Source organism: Bacillus rossius, chromosome 2 (assembly GCF_032445375.1).
Source record: "Bacillus rossius redtenbacheri isolate Brsri chromosome 2, Brsri_v3, whole genome shotgun sequence".
NCBI lineage: Eukaryota > Metazoa > Arthropoda > Insecta > Phasmatodea > Bacillidae > Bacillus > Bacillus rossius.
Window position 1 is genome coordinate 28,599,022 of NC_086331.1, and position 17,501 is coordinate 28,616,522.

Here is a 17,501-nt window from a genome sequence, read left to right on the forward strand (position 1 = left end):
ACTGAAACAGAAGGAAAATCATGTGTAAGTTTGCATGGAAATGTCTTGATGCAGATCCCGACTTCCATGGCTAAAACTGTAACTGGGGTTGTAAGTTAGGTGTATGGCTATGATCCTGAGACGAAAATACAGAGTTCCCAATGGAAAATGAGTGGCTCTCCTCACCATAAGGCATGTCAGTCAAAGTTGAATGTCAAGGTCAAGCTCTTTTTTTAACCGACTTCAAAAAAAAGAGGAGGTTATCAATTTGACTGTATGTTTTTTTTTTTTTTTTAATGTTTGTTACCTCAGTACGTTCGACTGGGTGAACCGATTTTGATGATTCTTTTTTCATTTGAAAGCTGGTGCTTCCCGTGTGGTCCCATTTAAATTTGGTCCAGTTCTGACAATGGCATCCATGAGAAAACCATATAAGTCTTAAATTTTCATTAAATGTGTGCGCGACAAAAGGACGAATAACTCAATATCACGCCAACCGATTTCGATAATTTTTTTTTTATTGGAAAAGACGTACTTCAAGGGTATTTTAATGAGAGTTTGGTTAGGTTCTGATCATGGGATCCATGACAAAGTAACGGAACTCTTCAATTCTTAGGAGCCTGCCATGGCGCTAATTAGCAATAGCAACATTTTTTTTTAAGTTTGTTATTTAAATTTCATTTAATTTGGTTAAACGTGACTTCAAGAGGTAGTTTAAAAAACATTTCATACCTGTATTTATATTTACGAACTTAAATTAAAAAGTATAAAATAAATAATACTTCAGAGTCCCTAAAAATGAAAAAAATAAACAAAAAAACCGACTTCAAAATAAACAATTCCAACACAAAATAATATGCACTAAAAAGTAAAAAAATTGTGTATTCTTCTACAACTTAATAATCAAATTACTTTTTCTACTCATCAATATGTATGTACGATCTGTGTGTTTACCGCGCAAGAAGGTAGGTAGGTACCAACCCACTTCAAATATAACTCTACACATACCTATGAATAACAAACAATGATCAAAATGTTTTATAGAGTTCTCCTAAGTAAAATGAAATGAAAAATATTAGACTACTTAAAAGTCAATCAAATTATTACGATAATATAATGTAGTTACAATTATTGTTATTTTTGGAGTCGGTGTCAGCCAAGGAAACAAATAAACTAGCATACTTGGCTGACACCGACTCCAAAAATAACAATAATTGTAACTACATTATATTATCGTAATAATTTGATTGACTTTTAAGTAGTCTAATATTTTTCATTTCATTTTACTTAGGAGAACTCTATAAAACATTTTGATCATTGTTTGTTATTCATAGGTATGTGTTGAGTTATATTTGAAGTGGGTTGGTACCTACCTACCTTCTTGCGCGGTAAACACATAGATCGTACATACATATTGATGAGTAGAAAAAGTAATTTGATTATTAAGTTGTAGAAGAATACACAATTATCTTTTTACTTTTTAGTGCATATTATTTTGTGTTGGAATTGTTTATTTTGAAGTCGGTTTTTTTTTGTTAAAATGTTTGTTTTTCTATAGTGAGGTCATTGTGCGATCAGAGTTCGTTCTAAGGGGAACAACTGTAAACTCAATATTACAAGGACATACTACAACATTTGCCAAATGATGTATGGCGAACGAGACCATGTGTGATCTACTCTGCTTTAGAGGCTGATCACACAATCTGAACACCCCGCAGAATCATCCTGAATATTTTCAATTAATTTGAGAAATATTTGAAAAATATCACTTAAGCAAAAACCACCACTGGGGGTCGGTTCAATGATCAAAAAGCATTAACAAAAAATTATGCTGTCATTGGTCCAACACTACCATTAAGAACACTGCAAAAATAATTCTACTTACTTTTCATTTTACTACCATAAAAGTACAAAATCTCGTACTCAAAACTTTTCGACTGCGAACTGGATACATCCTTAACAATACTATCCTTAATATAGTATTTTCTCAATACAATAATAAAAATATAAAAGATTAAAAAAACTTCTTTACAATTTTGGAGTACATTTTTTTTGAAATTAAAACTTTTTTCAAAACCACACAATCTGCCTGGCACCAGGATATTAAAATGACTATAAAAACATAACTGTGGATCCAGAAATAACTTTTCATAAATAAATTATAAAAAAATATATAGTACAATGATGCTAAAATAAGTTACAAAAGGAAGAACATAAATTACGCAAGTCATTACTCGGGGCCCCTTAAAACACATGCTCTCCACAGGCAGTGTAACCATTTGCATTTTAAATCGCATCTTTGCGCAACTGATGAAAAGTTTCTGTTAAACACATGTTTTCACAACCGTATCAAAACATTTAAAAAGGGATGTGGCTTAGCCATCATTGTTTCTCTCGCAGCATGATGCGGCCAAATTCACAACCACGTAGAAGTGAATTCTGGCAGATCAACACAATAAAATTGTTGCTGAAAGAACTCACAGTGCCCTGCATCATCTTTGCGAAATACACTCGCAAACTTGCAGTTCAAAATTGTCGCCAGTAACGAGTTATTTAAACACAAGCCAAATCTAACAAGTCCTGCTTGGCAGAGTATTCGAGCTCTCAGGCTATCCTTTGCCTCAACACGCATATTTCCGGACCCAAGGTCCCTGCTCGCGCCGCTGTCGATTAGCGAACCCCAGCTGACCACTTCAATCACTTCAAAGTCGCCATATGCACACTGCACATGCACCGACGTCAACAGTTCGGGCAGTGGAGTCATTTTAGCATGCAACCAGAGCGCTGCTGCAACACCTGTGTCTGCTTTGCTCGCCACAACCATAGTGTGGGCCATTGTAGCACCGCGCGAGGCATACCTACATATTTAGCGTGGTCCATACGAGCTACCGCAACAGTTTACCAACACACTTTTACCGGGCTCCAACTTAAGACGAGTTCTACTCAAGTACTGGTCCGCTACGTTACACTTGCCGAGATAGAGTTCTACCTTTTAAAGTCTTTAACTTAAATAACAAACACAAATAATCATACACTTAAAATAAATTTAAAAAATGTCAAATACATAAGTGATTTAAAAAATTTAATTTAACAGGAAAACTTATAATTCTAACCAAGGCCAGGCCACTGACCACAACCAGAAAAATGGGCCAATGGCTTTCTCCTTCATCACGAGAACGTGCTGTGCCACAACTCGCTTTTGATCCGCGAGTTTTTGCTGAACAAAAGGTTCCTGTACCATGAGATTTCTGGCTCTTACGAAAAATAAAAACCGTGCTAAACGGAAAACATTTTTACTCCATTCCCGACATTGAGAGAGCCACGATGAAGCAGCTGAAGGACCTCCGGATGCTTTCAATCATGAAATCAACGTTAGGATACATGCATCGCTAGCCAAGGAGAGTATTTTGAAGGAGATTAGTTATAATTTTACGTAAGCTTATTACTTTGTTCAATGGATTGACAGCTGTAAGCAAACATTTTATAATACCGGCTCTTTGCAGTTAACACAAAATCACCACAGGCAAAAAAAAAAGTCGGGCATGACGCCACCAACAATGTCTGCCCATTCGTCTGCCAGTAACTGTACGTGCAAGCACCTACTGTTGGAATCATAGTGGAATCATGGCTTCCAAGTGAGAGCGTAATGCATCGTGTTCAAGAATTTGAGACAAAACTAGAAGTATTACATCATGCAGAATTTCATGAAGGCCATACTTATGTTGGTTGCACTTTAGTTTTATGCAAGTCAACTATGTGCACAATCATACGAAATAAGGACTATCAGACATTTATATAAGTCTGATGCTGTTGGTTGTACTAGCGGAATATATTTGACATTAGATACCGGAACAGAAATGAACAGATGATTCACATGGAAAACGTTAAATGAATGGTGCAATGAAATAAAATCACGGGCCTGACAGGATTGGTGTGAACCAAGGGGTGATACACAAATAAGCACTTTAATTTTTGAAAAATTAAAATGTAAAATTCTGGAAAGTAATATTGGTTTCACTGCCAGTAAAGAATGGTTTGGAAAGTTCACAGAACGGTAAGCGACGTGAAATGAAGGTCATGCCTGGGCGGGCAAGTCAACCAGCCGACTAATGATAACTATCTCCCATGGTGTCGTATTTGTCATACAAAGTATTTCATGGTAGGCTTATAAAGATAAATGGCGTGACATATTTATCATTGAGTGTTATTCTACGCATTTATATTAGATAAAGAATATTTCCCTTAACATTTTGGAACATATTAAGTAGATTTGCCTTGCTATTTATGGAGGTCAATGCTACAGAATACGCAATTTAAGAGAACACGAACATTTTTAGAAACACATTAATCGTGCTGAGGGATTGGTGTATGGTCACTTCGATAGTACCTGCTTTTAAATTACATACTGGCTGAAGTTGTCAAGTAATTAGTATATTATTTCATTCTATTTTTCTCTTAATTTACGAGCAGTGCTAGTGTAGGAATGAAGACTCATGAATAGGGGCAGGATATTTTCGTGCACTGTGAAATCAATTTATATTTTATAACACACACAATTTTTTTTTGTTAGTAAAAAAAACTTTATTTCCAAAATAGATTCAAAATTAGCTCATATTTACATCTTTACACCCTAGTTATTTATCTGTCTATGTACAAAGTATTTTAAGCATAGTTAGTTTGGCAGTATTACAAATTCAGACGTATTATTTATGTTCACTTTTTTTTGACACATTTGTATTGCATTAATGCAGCAAGAAAGCTACTATTGTGTAATATGGTAATAAATGTATCGAGACTTATTAATTTATATAATGCTGCCACTAACATGCTTACATTTTTTAATGCCCATAGTAAAAGTGCCTTTTTTTTGTTGATGAAGTCCATCATTGTATACAACTTTATTTACTTTTTTCCACTATCAATACACAAGATGAAACACGTAAATGACTGTTGCACCTTCAAATGTAAAAAAAAAAAAAATTTAGTTCTCAATTGTGCACACAATTTTTCCCACTGCCATTTCGTGATTACGTGATGTGTTTAAACTTTGCCTAAACATGCTTGTGAATATTTTTATGCCCCATTAATTGTTTTTAATTTTAACTATGGAAAAAGGAAATTTCCAATTTTGTATATGAATGTTATTACATTAAATTGCAGTGTTTTTTTTACAATAGTTTAATAATATTGCAACACAAACATGTATCATTTCGCACTAGAGCAAAGCTCCTTTTAACATGCCAATAAAATAAAATTCAAATTTGATATGCTAATGTTGAAATTTTACGAAGATAACCAAATACTTATGTGAAAATTTTAAATCGTTAAAATTTAATATGCACATACATGCATATGCATTAAGCACTGGCATAAAAATGAAGTGCATAAACAAAACATTTGTTTTTTGCAAGTCAGTGATCCAGTATGTTTATGGTTTCTTAAATATTCTTTTGTAGACATAGAAACTTGAAAAAAATTTATTTAAAACTGACTACAGTAAAATGTGTTTAAATCATACTGTCAAATTTATACACAATAGTTATAATTAAAGTTTCTTTTGTAATGATATTATTTTACTAAGTTGCACTGAGTGTGGATGTTGCATGAGAGACAGTGACTTGTATGTGCAAAGTGTACTGAAAGAGAAAGATCCAGGAGGTTCCTAAAAGATTGCAATATCCATCACGGTCAGGTCATTGCTAATTAAACTGTTAACGCATACTCAACATTCTAACTAACCTTTTTGGATGAAGACAAATGCAATCCTATAAGCCACTTAATGGTGGTTAGCAACACTCCATGCAAAATAAGATAATTTTGTGGTCCGTTACTTTCATGCAAACTTAATTCTAAGGCTAACCATAAACTATATCCAGTCAAGAATTTTAGGTAATGCAAGATAAATAGTTTTTGTTAACTGTCTCAAAATAACATATAAAACTTGAATTATAATATCAATGCCATAGTGTACCTGGACAAAACAAAGAAAAAAGGGGGGATATCTGATCACCAACATAAATAATAAAAACTGCAGTTTATAATATTTAAATGCCTTTATTAGTTAACATGAAAAATTAAAGCCGCAGATAGAAATAATTTAATTTTTGTTGGTTTTCATCAGGATTGCAAGGTTGATAAGAGTTTTCAGATTAAATTATAATTTTTGAGCAAAGTAAATGGGCTTCTCTAACTGAAAGTAATGAAGGTGTTACGAAATTTTAAGAGAGGGTTCTATCATCAAATGTTGGTGACTTCTAACCATTTGATCAGCCTTCATCATATGTTTTAAAAGTAGCAAAGAACATTATGAAAAAAGTATTTTTGTCTTTAAAAAATTGGTAAGCATTGTACAAATCACCAAATTTTTTTTTTTCTTAATACTGTTCTGTTTCCTATTTGAATTAATTCTTTTCCATTCAAAATGTTCTGAATAAAAAAACATTCAATTCTATTCTAAGAAAAAAAAAGATGAGTTAAATTTTACATTAAACAGATATCCACACTAAGGCTTATAACAGTGAAACCACCCACTTGGGTACAACTCACTGCTCATTAATGATGATAAATGCAAAATGTTGGGCGCAAGCCATTAATGACTGAACCTCCTCATAACTTGAGCAGCATGCATTAGCACATATTATTGTGACATCCCCACACGAAACAATTATGGCAGAACACACATGCAAGAGAATTTGTAACATCGCAGAATTCCTGCTTCCTACTACCAATTACACTAACTGAGGAAGCTTATTTTGTAATCATGTTTCTTCTATTATGTATAGTAATTTAATTTATTTTGTTTGTGCTTTAATATTATTATTGATATGGGTAAGGTTCTATATAAAGCTGAATATAGTATGTTTTATTATTATTTGTTTCACTGTAATTCGATAAATCACTTAAAATTAACATGTGTATTAATTAAATTTTATCAAATTTTAAAGCATATTCTGGGTAGTAAGACTGTAACATTCTAAAACATTCTAGAAGGTTTCAAACGAAAGGAAGACACGGGCGTGACACTGTCGCCAGCAAGTTATTTTTCACGCCTCATATTATTGGTAAAACCCAGCACAAGAGCGCATGACTACGCAGTAATGAACCAGAACTTTCGCTGGGCGCTGCCTCGCCAGCCAATCAGAGCAAGCCTTGAGGTGGTGTGATGTGCCTTCCCAGATTTTCAGAGAAAAACATTTTTACAGTATTTCTCCTAATATCGTCATTTTTCTGGACATGTGTTGTGACTGATCAGTCGACACGGAGTTGTCTCTCTCACCTTTGTTGTCAACTTTGTGAGGGAAGACAACTTCGCTGATAGTAAGTTGTCACTCGATCATCGCTATGTGCGGCTCGCTGGAAACAATGAAATATAGTTACAAATAGCTAACTTCACACCTGCTGGTCGGGACCAGGCTGAAACGTAACTTTTTAAAATTAATATTTGAACTTTTAACTTAAAATTTGACCACAGGTGTCTGAATTGGCCCAGGGTGACCGTTGTCACCCTCCTGGGATATTTTCTGCAGGTTTAGTGGTACCAATGTTCCACAGTAAAACAAAGGGACTTGAAATTTTTTTTTGGTAATCGAGCGACATGCTGCAATGAATATGTGATACATCGTCTGGACCTGTTATGTAAGTTATGGTTTACTGTTATTTTTGTTTTTGAGGAATAATAATAAAGGACTGCCATGAACTCTTTCATTTTTAATGCAACTACATAATAAACTGTTATCCTAAGGGAATAATTTATCTTCAATGTTGGCAACTAGACAAACTTAAATTTAAAAAAAAAACATAGTTCAAAATCATTGTATATAAACATAAACTTTTCAAGTGATTAAGGTGCCTTGTAACTATTCTGGGTTGCTGAGTCAGGCCAAACTGGAATGTAACAAAGTTATTATTTGTTTAGTTTCCAGCTAAACTTAAAAGGAAAGTTCGAGAATTTGTATACCTAACAACTGAATTCTAAAATTTAGACATTTGTGCCACAATAAAAGGTTTTTGGCCTTAACATATTATAACCTGAAATAGTTTTAACACCAGACGTTCAGCTTGTCATATTTATGCAATAAAACAAAAGAAAAATATATATTAGTGGTGCACCGATACTGATAAACAGTTCAATAAAATAAACAGGGTGGCCACTGACCAGGAGTATTAGGAAGCCCTGAACTATGTCTGGAAGAGTTGTTGAATGTGGTTAAACATGTTAGAAACAGCTTAGCTGAAAAACTACATGCTTTGCCTGAAAACTGGGTCACTTTAGCTTCTTTCAACTGTAGTTATTTACTGCCAGACCTTCTGCACCTGAGATGAAAGTTGGGACTGCTGAAAACACATTCCTGCCTCATCTTTTTTCCTTCCAGTTTTCAATTGTCTGCAGTAGCAATTTTAAAAGAGCAATATATGTCATGAAACAAAAAACTGCAGAACTCAACTAATAGAAATCCCTACATTACATCATACACTGAAGACACAAAACTGTTAAATGATATCAGGATTATTTTTCTCCTGTTTTCAATTTTACTGGAGAGAACTACAGCAGTGGCTCCTTCTACCCAGTTGCACCCTATAGTGGTATAAGTCATAACAGACATGCTGTTGCTGTTGACAAGTCTCCAGATTAATTGAAGGTGTGCAGTTAAGAGCCACATAGATACCAAAACAAAAAATTTCAATGAAAGTACAAGCACTATTTTCATTATTTTTTAGTTAGGTGATATTAAAACCTGAAATTTTATATGGCCAACAGAGTGGTAACCTTGGAAAACACACATTTACTTTTTTTGTCACATCCAAAATTTGGTTGCAGCGAGGTCTAAACATTCTCATATTTACAATCATAATACTTGCACAACTGATACTAATACAACAAAAAAATTAATTACAACAATTATGAGCCTGCTGAGGCACATGTACTGAGGTCTACCATATTAATAATGTATATTGGTGCACTACTTGCAACACACCTGACCAGATAATGGATTAATCTTATAGACTTAAATATTTATCAAAGCTTTCAATTCTTAGTTGCAGCACCACAAAACATTTTCTACAGAACAAGTAGAATATAAAAATTGCCTGAAAATTTTAAGGAAAAAAAATTCTGCCTTTCTGAATAGTAACTTAGCAGTGCCGAATTACTAACAATCATACCAAATGAAGGGTGAGGGGGGGGGGGGGGGGGAATTTTCTTTAGTTGTAAATGAGATCTAAATCAAAACTTTTAAGTACATTATTCTTGGTAGTAGGACTGTATTATCTATGGCTGGAGACATGTTTTATTTATTTATCTGATGAAAGTATGCTGTAATAATCGAAGACTGAATCAGTAATCACCAGTTATGAGTTTCACAATTAGGAATTGATAAAGTCATATTGGTACAGACCTAAAAAACATGTTGAAAAACTTTCAGCAGTATTTAACAAACATGAAAACTGCTAGTCCCTCCCCTCCATAAAATGTTATAGTGAATAGCAAGCATGTACGTCCATTCCATGCACCAACCACTTCAGAAAATAAGCAGTATTGACCATATGGCACCAAACAACACAAATGCAAAGATTTAAATAAAAAAAAATTAAAAAAATTTAAAAGAAGCACATAAAATTGTTAGTGGTTAGCATACTGCATCAATAAAAAGTTATACTGCATCAATAAAAAGTTAAATTAAAATTTAAGATGTGATATGTCCCTAATAAACAGAATATGAACATCAATATTTATGATAAAAAGGTAACCACCACGAAAACAGTGTGATTTTATAATAATGAAAGATACTAATATTATTTTACCATATAAAAAAATACAGTATATGATTTTACATAAAAACTAAAAATTGTGAGAATTTGTAATGGTGCTGACCACAACATAGTAAAAAAAATGTTAAACTCATCAAAACTACACATGCATGAAAAAGTTAAATGTGTAATTAATAATTCTTTGACTTGTTTAAAACATTTATTTAGCCAAACATACATGATTTATTCATTAAATATGAAAAATTAACTATGGATTTTAATCAAATTTAAGGTTCAAAGTTCAACCTAACCAAAATGAATGTAAATATAAAATCTCAAGTGTACCTTCATACATGAGAAATTATTTTGCTTAACAAGAAAATAGCAAAACAATTAACTGTTCTAATTTATTATTGGAAAAAACTTTGACAAACTTAATTAATCATTAAAATATATTTTTAAGAAAATTATTAAAAAAAATTGTGTGTTTGGAAAAAATAAATCATTGCTTTTTTATGAAACACATTAAGTGGTGGCCAACAGACAAAAACAGAAGTTCATAGAAGCACCCAAAATTACTTCCTGTTATGAACACACAAAAAAAAATTGCAAGTTAATGCTGGTCTAGTCAAAAAATAGGAGCAAACCAGAAACTACTACACAGTTGCAAGGTTCAATGGCTAGCCATCCATTCCACCACCATAGAGAAACTACTTATGCATTCATTTTCCTCCAAAAGTTACCCACAAAAAACATTACCTTGAAAATTGATACACGTTTGCAAAAGACAACCATAAGTTAAAACACTTGGCATTTATGTACTGTAGGGCCGCGACGTCTTGGCGCGTCGTTTTGCGGGGAAGCGGGGAAGAGTAAATGAGAGGGGAAGCAGCTGCGCGCGCACATCAGCCGCTATGCGGTTCATAGCAAAAACATCAGGCGCCACGCTCTCAGTCTGAAGTGAACAATGGAGCCCGACGCAGGACGTTCAAGATACAATAAAGTAATACATAGTGGGGAGAGGGAAATTAGAAGTAGTGTAATCCAGTGTTGTGATGAAGAAGCTGCCAACATATGTCTGCTAGTACCTCTAACAAATGCAACCGAAAGAGCTGCGCGATACACAGGTATAAGCCAAAGATCAGTTTCGCGTATCCGAAAACACAACAGAGAGACGCCAAATAAAAAACAAACAACAACATTATAAGTTTTTCAACGCATTCCCCGTAATTTCACCCGCGGTTTGTTTGTTTTGCATTTGGCAATTTTCCAAACTTTCTGCACCGCTTGTTAGAATATTTTTTATCTACAAGTGTAGCCGATATTGCTACACATTATATTGCATTATATTACATAATATTATATTACATTATATACATTATATATTGCATTATATATTGTATGATATATATGATTTTATGATATATATTAATGTATATTATATTAATACATTATTTATTTACAATTTATATGTTTATATTTACATATATATATCACTCCTTTATTTGACCGTTAAACAGCCTCTCATGTTTAATTATTCATTTCAAGCAAAAAAAAAAAACTGGGAAACGTTTGTTGTCAGTTGATGACTTTGATAGAAGAGTGATCAGAGACACTAGCCACGAATTTTATGCAGTAAAAAAACGACAAGGAAACTACTGCCAGTTTTGAAAGAAAAAATTCGGATGGAGTTAGGGAAAGACATCGCTGCGTAAAATACTCAAAGAAATGGGTTTTGTGTGGAGAAGAAGCCAAAATAAGCGAATGCTTCTTCTCGAAAGATCTGACGTTGTTGCTTGGCGATAACGGTAGCTGACTCAGATGAAACAGTGCAGGGAGACTGGGAAGAATATATTTGACATGGATGAATCCTGGGTTGACACTAATTTAACCTTTCAGAAATGTTGGCAAAAGAAAGGTGACGTTGTAGGTGTAGGTAATGGCAACAGGAAATGCAGCGCACAGGCTGATAGTTTTAAGCGTTGGTTCTAGGCAGGGTTTCCTTCCTGGAGCCTCTCTTGTTTATAAAGCAAGCACAACAACAGGAGACTATAAAATACGCGAGGATGGTTTGTTATAAATATGGTTTTCGGACCCCTCGAAATTACTAAAATGGTTCTTTCAGAGTGCTGTTATGGAAAAAATACCAACCCGTGTTAAGGTTCTTGAAGTGCGTGAAAGTGTCATGTCGATCGTCTTCACATTTCAGCCAAACCAAATGGAAAAGTAAGCATCAGCGAGGGAGTTACATGCAAGTCTTAATTAATTGTGTTTCCTACAGCAACCCACAGTTACAAATTTAGTTCTTAACTTTAAAGAATTGTATAGCTATGTTTAACTATGTTTAACTAAGCTGCCCAGTCGAGCAAATGGTGCACTACCTTTAAATAATAAATTACCGTAAAGCATTATCGCATCTCTGTATCATTAAGATCTGCGCTGTGTTGCACCGTACGTGAGATTGTTCTCGACCAATGTTTTCGGAACGGCATGGAGACTTCCAGGCCGTGTCTATCAGCGGAGCAGACAAGGCGGGACGTGTCGATTACAAGGTCGCTGAGCTCTAGGGAGGCGACCCGCCAAGACGTCGCGGCCCTACTATAGCTGGCCCTTTTTTGAAAAGCGAACGTTTCAGAAGTTTAACTAAAAATTATTATATATCTTTAAAGTATCAAAGCATGAAAACTATGAAAAATGTATAAAATTTGCAGAGCAATGCATGTTAGCAAAACAAGAGGGTATGACATACAAGGTGAGTGGTTGAAAAAACTATAATAAACGACAGAATTAATTAGCAGCTTTGTTTTAATAGCTTTTAATAGTTACCAGCTTTTACAGTAGAAGTTTAAACATACCACCTTCTGCGGCAATGCATTGTGCCAAACGCATGATAAATGTGTGCGTTGCTTGTTTAAGCAATTTAATTGTAGTGGACTTTACGTTGCACACTCGCGTGTGCTCTATAGTGACTATCACCAGTAACATGCTACGAATGCATTGCATTTTTGCACATCATAACTCCATAGATACTGCAACTACCCCCATGTTGATAGATATTTTTTACTCCAAATAACATCAGTCATCAACTCCTCCGTTCATTCTACTTTGTCACCACTCACCTTTTAAAGTCACTTGAGCACTTGAAATCAGACTAAATTTTTGTGTAAGTTTTCATAGTACTTTCATTCTTCTCAACCTATTTTTGTCTATTTTTATGCTTGTGACTAAATTTTTTCTGCAGAATTCTCTATACTGGCTGGTTTTCTTTGGTTGCGTGATTTTATGTAAAAACCTTGTTTTCTTTCACGTGCAAAGCTCTGCAAAAACCATTCAACCAAACTGTTTCACTCAATGAATTATTTCGTCCTATATTTGCAAGGCTTCAGACAGTGGAAAAAACTGAGTTGTTTATGGAAGCGTTGGGAAAAGTGTACAGAAATCTAAACACTCCACATGACTGTCAACCAACTACTTACATAGTAAAATGCAACCGGCAATGGCTCCGGTTCAGGTAGAGATACAGGTACAGGTCCGGTCGGGTTGTCATTATCTTTGGTTACAAGTCTCGCCACTAACTTCTTCGCTTTTACAATTTGTGCTGGTGGCTGAGATGGTGACAACATGTCTGGAAATGATAGGGGAGAGGGGAGGGAGGACCCAGCTTCAGAGTCTTGGGGCAGGTTTTTAGAAGAGAGATTGGGTGAAGGAACCAGAGTTGTCTCTGGGTTAGGTAACAACGCCTTACTTGATGATTTTAGTTTGGGAGGCCGAGTGACTAGGGCTGAGATTCTCGCCAATTCTGGAGAAGGTTCACGTTTCTGGGTCTGGGCAGCGACCACATTTACGAGTGGAGAAGGGGCACAGTTTTCAACTTCTTCTTCACTGCTCCTCTTCACGATGGGTTTGATGACACTAAACAAAACAATCCCACAATTGTAAAGAAACAGCTTGAAATTAGGCAAGTACAAGAAAACTATAAGCAATGCACTCTTAAGGCTAAGTAAGATCCATAGTTTTGCAGACACCATGTGAATTATTTATCCCGTGAATAGTATTGAGGGTAAAAAACATTGTTCACAATATTATAAAAAAAAAGCTCTGCATTTTATAAAATTGTGATATTTTTTCTAAAAAACATTACTTTCTAAAATTTAACTAAGAAATTTTAAATACCAAAAAATTATTTTTTTTATTTACTTAAAAATGTGAGATATCTACCAACAGCTGAATGCCAAAGTGGTAGACACCATACAAATATAACAAATACAAAAATAATAACAAAAAACAATCAAATAAGCTTTAAACAAAAGTTTAAAAAAAACATAGACAAAGACAATAATTGCAGGGAGGACTTATAACAGCAAGTATTAAAGCATACATTATTACATATAGATCATACAATATAGAAATATAATAAAAAAATATGATATAAGAAGCAAATACATTGAGATTGCAATAACATTTAGACTTAATAGGAATTTACTGGAGTCTAAGGTTGGTTAATATACCTAAGCCAGTACAGTATGAACACTAGTTTTTTTCTATTGGAAAAATACAATTAATTCTGTTAAAATTAGTTACTAATCTATAAAGAATATCATTATTTTTACTCATAGTACATAATAAAGGATGAAAGTGTCTACTGAAAGTCAGAACTTTGAAACCAATGTCTTCAAACAGTTACAATCTAATTTGTGATTTAAGCAATCACTTACAAATTTTGCATCTAAAATGTTCCTTCTAGCTCCTAAAGAGCCTAAGAAAGTTTGTAGGTCCAGATTGTAATTTGTAAATTTTTGATTTATAATATTAATTTTGTTTTTTCTTAAGAACTTTACACTGATTTTATTTTGCACATAACATATATTTGGTATAATGAACAATACTCTGGCTGTAAATGTTTATATAACGTACACGGTTTTAAATGATTAGGGTTTTAGACTTATTGTTAACTGACTCGTGTAGCAAGCGAAAAGGAACAAATGTCACCTGATTTCAGCATTATTGTGTCAGATGCCAATCAAAAATTTCAATGATGAGTTAAGAGTTTACTCGCTAGATGCCCATACTATCACCGCAAAGTTATTATTTTGAAATGGTTAAGGTCATAAGTGGTATCAATAACAGTGTGTTGATGTGTTTTGAGAATGAGTTGGGCAGGAAATGGAATTCAATTTTATGCAGTACCCGTATGTAACTGATAAAAAAAAAAGCCACAGAATTGCATACTTCTCACGTTAGTATAAAATGAGCAGTACTGCACATAAACTGATATCAAATGCATATAATTTTTATTCATGATTAGAAAAAAAGATCTCTGCTAGGTAAATGATTTACTTATGCAAATTACAAAAAAGATATTATCTGCAAAAGTAAATAAATTATTATAGCATTGACTCACCACCCACGAAATCAAGCTTCAGCAGTTGGTATCTTACACAAGAACTATAAAATATGTTCGTAATCTTTTTTTTGCATAAAAAGAAAACATCTAATACAGTATCGAGAGACATATTTTGAAAATTGTGCACATCACATACATTTCTAAACCACTAACATAACCAAACAGACTCATAGTTATGTTGATGACGATCAGACAGCAAGCACACTGGTTCAGTTAACTAGCTGATTTGAAGAAATGCATGCAATATTTCCAGAGTAGGCTGATGCTGAAAGTTGATACAAAACCAAATCAACATTTCTTGAATGAGATAATTTATACTACCACACAAAATCTTCCATTTCCTTGGAAATGTATTGAACACTAAAATATTGGTCACTTATTACTTATTTCATAGATTTCATAATAATATGTAGAATTTTAATTGTTGCCTATATTTTAATTGTATAATGATCAAATTTATTGTATTCATACGACTAGTCTTGTCTTAATATTGTGTGAAACAAATGTGACCTAGTTTGCATATGTGGGAGAGGAAATTAAAAAAAAAGTAATTTATATCACTACGAATTTGAAAGATGTACTCCTCTGCCATACCAAAGTAGCAGTTGTACGCTTACAAGCATGCAGCAACACGTGATGTCTAATAGAGCTTTGCTTCATGACCCACTTCTGTGAACATCAGGTCATGTGATACTTCAAATGTTGCTGTAATTTTGGCTTTCTAAAAACTGTTATTTGTGTGCAGAGAAGTCATACGTAAATATGTTTAACTTTAAATTTGAGAATTTTTGGAATGGCTGTTTTGCTAATAGTATAGCTGCTCCATTTCATATAATAAACACCTCCTTTAACCTTCATTACTAGAATCATTCCAGACTACCCCAAAACTACATATGTAAGGTAGTAAAACCAATATATAAAATTATCATCCAATTGCAATAAGTCTAATTTCGCAAATATAGTTCAACATTATATGAAAACTATAAGTATGAAGAGTGTAAAATACTCTCAAATTTACAACATGGTTTTACATCAGCTAGAAGTACTGAAATCGTTATTGCTGATTTTCTAGAAAATAAACTTATTCAAGGCAATAGATACTGATGAAGAATCGCTCAGAATTTTCGTAGGTTTATTTAAAGCCATTGAGACAGTTAATTGCAATATATTATTGAATAAATTAACTAAACTAGGAATAGTATAATATGCAAAAAAATTGTTACAGTCTCATCTTAGTGACAGGATGCATAATGTATCCATTCAGCATAACCTGAATGATAAGGTCCACAATGTCAATTTTAATAATGAATCAATAAATATTAGGGTACCCAAAAGAAGGATTTTATGCCCTATACGATTTTTGATATACATATGTGAATTATATAACGACACAGTACAAAATAGTGATTTCATTAGCTCTGTGGATGATTCCAACATAAAACTTTATTTTTTTAAAAAAAACTACAACCTAAGCACCTAAAGAATTCAGACTCAACACTCTAAATAACTTAAATTTTAAATTTAAGAATAAAAATAATATCATAGAACTAAGCAAATCCACTTGGAAGCCTCACATTAAAAAAAAACCTTTCGGCACAGCCCACAGGAGCAGGCAGATTTCAAAGTACATATTGATTCTGGAAAGTTGTAAAAACTACTGCAATATTCTAAAACCCTAAACAGAAGTATGAGAATTTAATGACTTAACATCCTATATGTTCTCAAAGATCCCAAAATAATTTTCTCATATACCGTGCAGTGAAAATGTTCCAAATGTTTTTAATTCAATGTATCCAGCATTGACTAACACAGAACTAATTTCATACCATGCCAACTTAGGTAGATATTAATTTTTTTGATCTTCCTATACTGTGCTAATCCTTTATGCTATCCTTTATGCTAATAATTAGTGGTATAAATTTTTTTCCGGACACCCTTGAAGGAATTACAAATTTCATTAACATTAGTACAGTGTAACGCTGCCTCTGGATTCAATAACCGCCTGGATTTGGTTAGGAAGTGAGTCCACAAGGTTGTGCAGTCCATAGGTTTAGCCACTCACTGAGTATTTGATCACCCAATTCCACCAAATTGCGGGGATGCTGATGTCAGCATTTTGCAGGTCATGGAGATGTAATAGGGTGGGAGAGTGTTCATAAAACCAGTTACATATGCATCCAGTCTGATAAACTTTGCTGTTGTCTTTTTGAAAAATCAGAGTATCAGTAGCGTACTCATCATGCAGATGTTGACTAAAGGCATCACCTGATTATCCAGAATGTTTAAATAAACAAGATGGTTCACATTAGTGGTCACTGCAGTAAGCGGACCCAATCCATGATACGAAAAAAAAAACCGAAACATAACAGAC

General features: G+C 33.7%; 1 protein-coding gene across 14 annotated transcripts in view; it reads right to left on the reverse strand.

The window, feature by feature from the left end:
• The window catches only part of LOC134529203 (transcription initiation factor TFIID subunit 3), a 174,021-nt gene that overhangs the window by 64,499 nt on the left and 92,021 nt on the right, over positions 1-17,501 (reverse strand). For 7 of the 14 annotated variants that reach the window (XR_010074496.1, XR_010074497.1, XR_010074498.1 and 4 more), the window contains one exon: positions 13,203-13,638. Coding sequence is in view for 10 of the 14 variants with exons in the window: in XM_063363051.1 (XP_063219121.1) it covers positions 13,203-13,638 (436 nt within the window). In the remaining 4 variants the exon portion in view is untranslated. Of the gene's footprint in view, positions 1-1,286; positions 7,333-10,171; positions 13,044-13,202; positions 13,639-17,501 lie in introns of those variants that run through there. The other 7 variants (XR_010074499.1, XM_063363054.1, XM_063363052.1 and 4 more) reach the window with 4 other exon arrangements.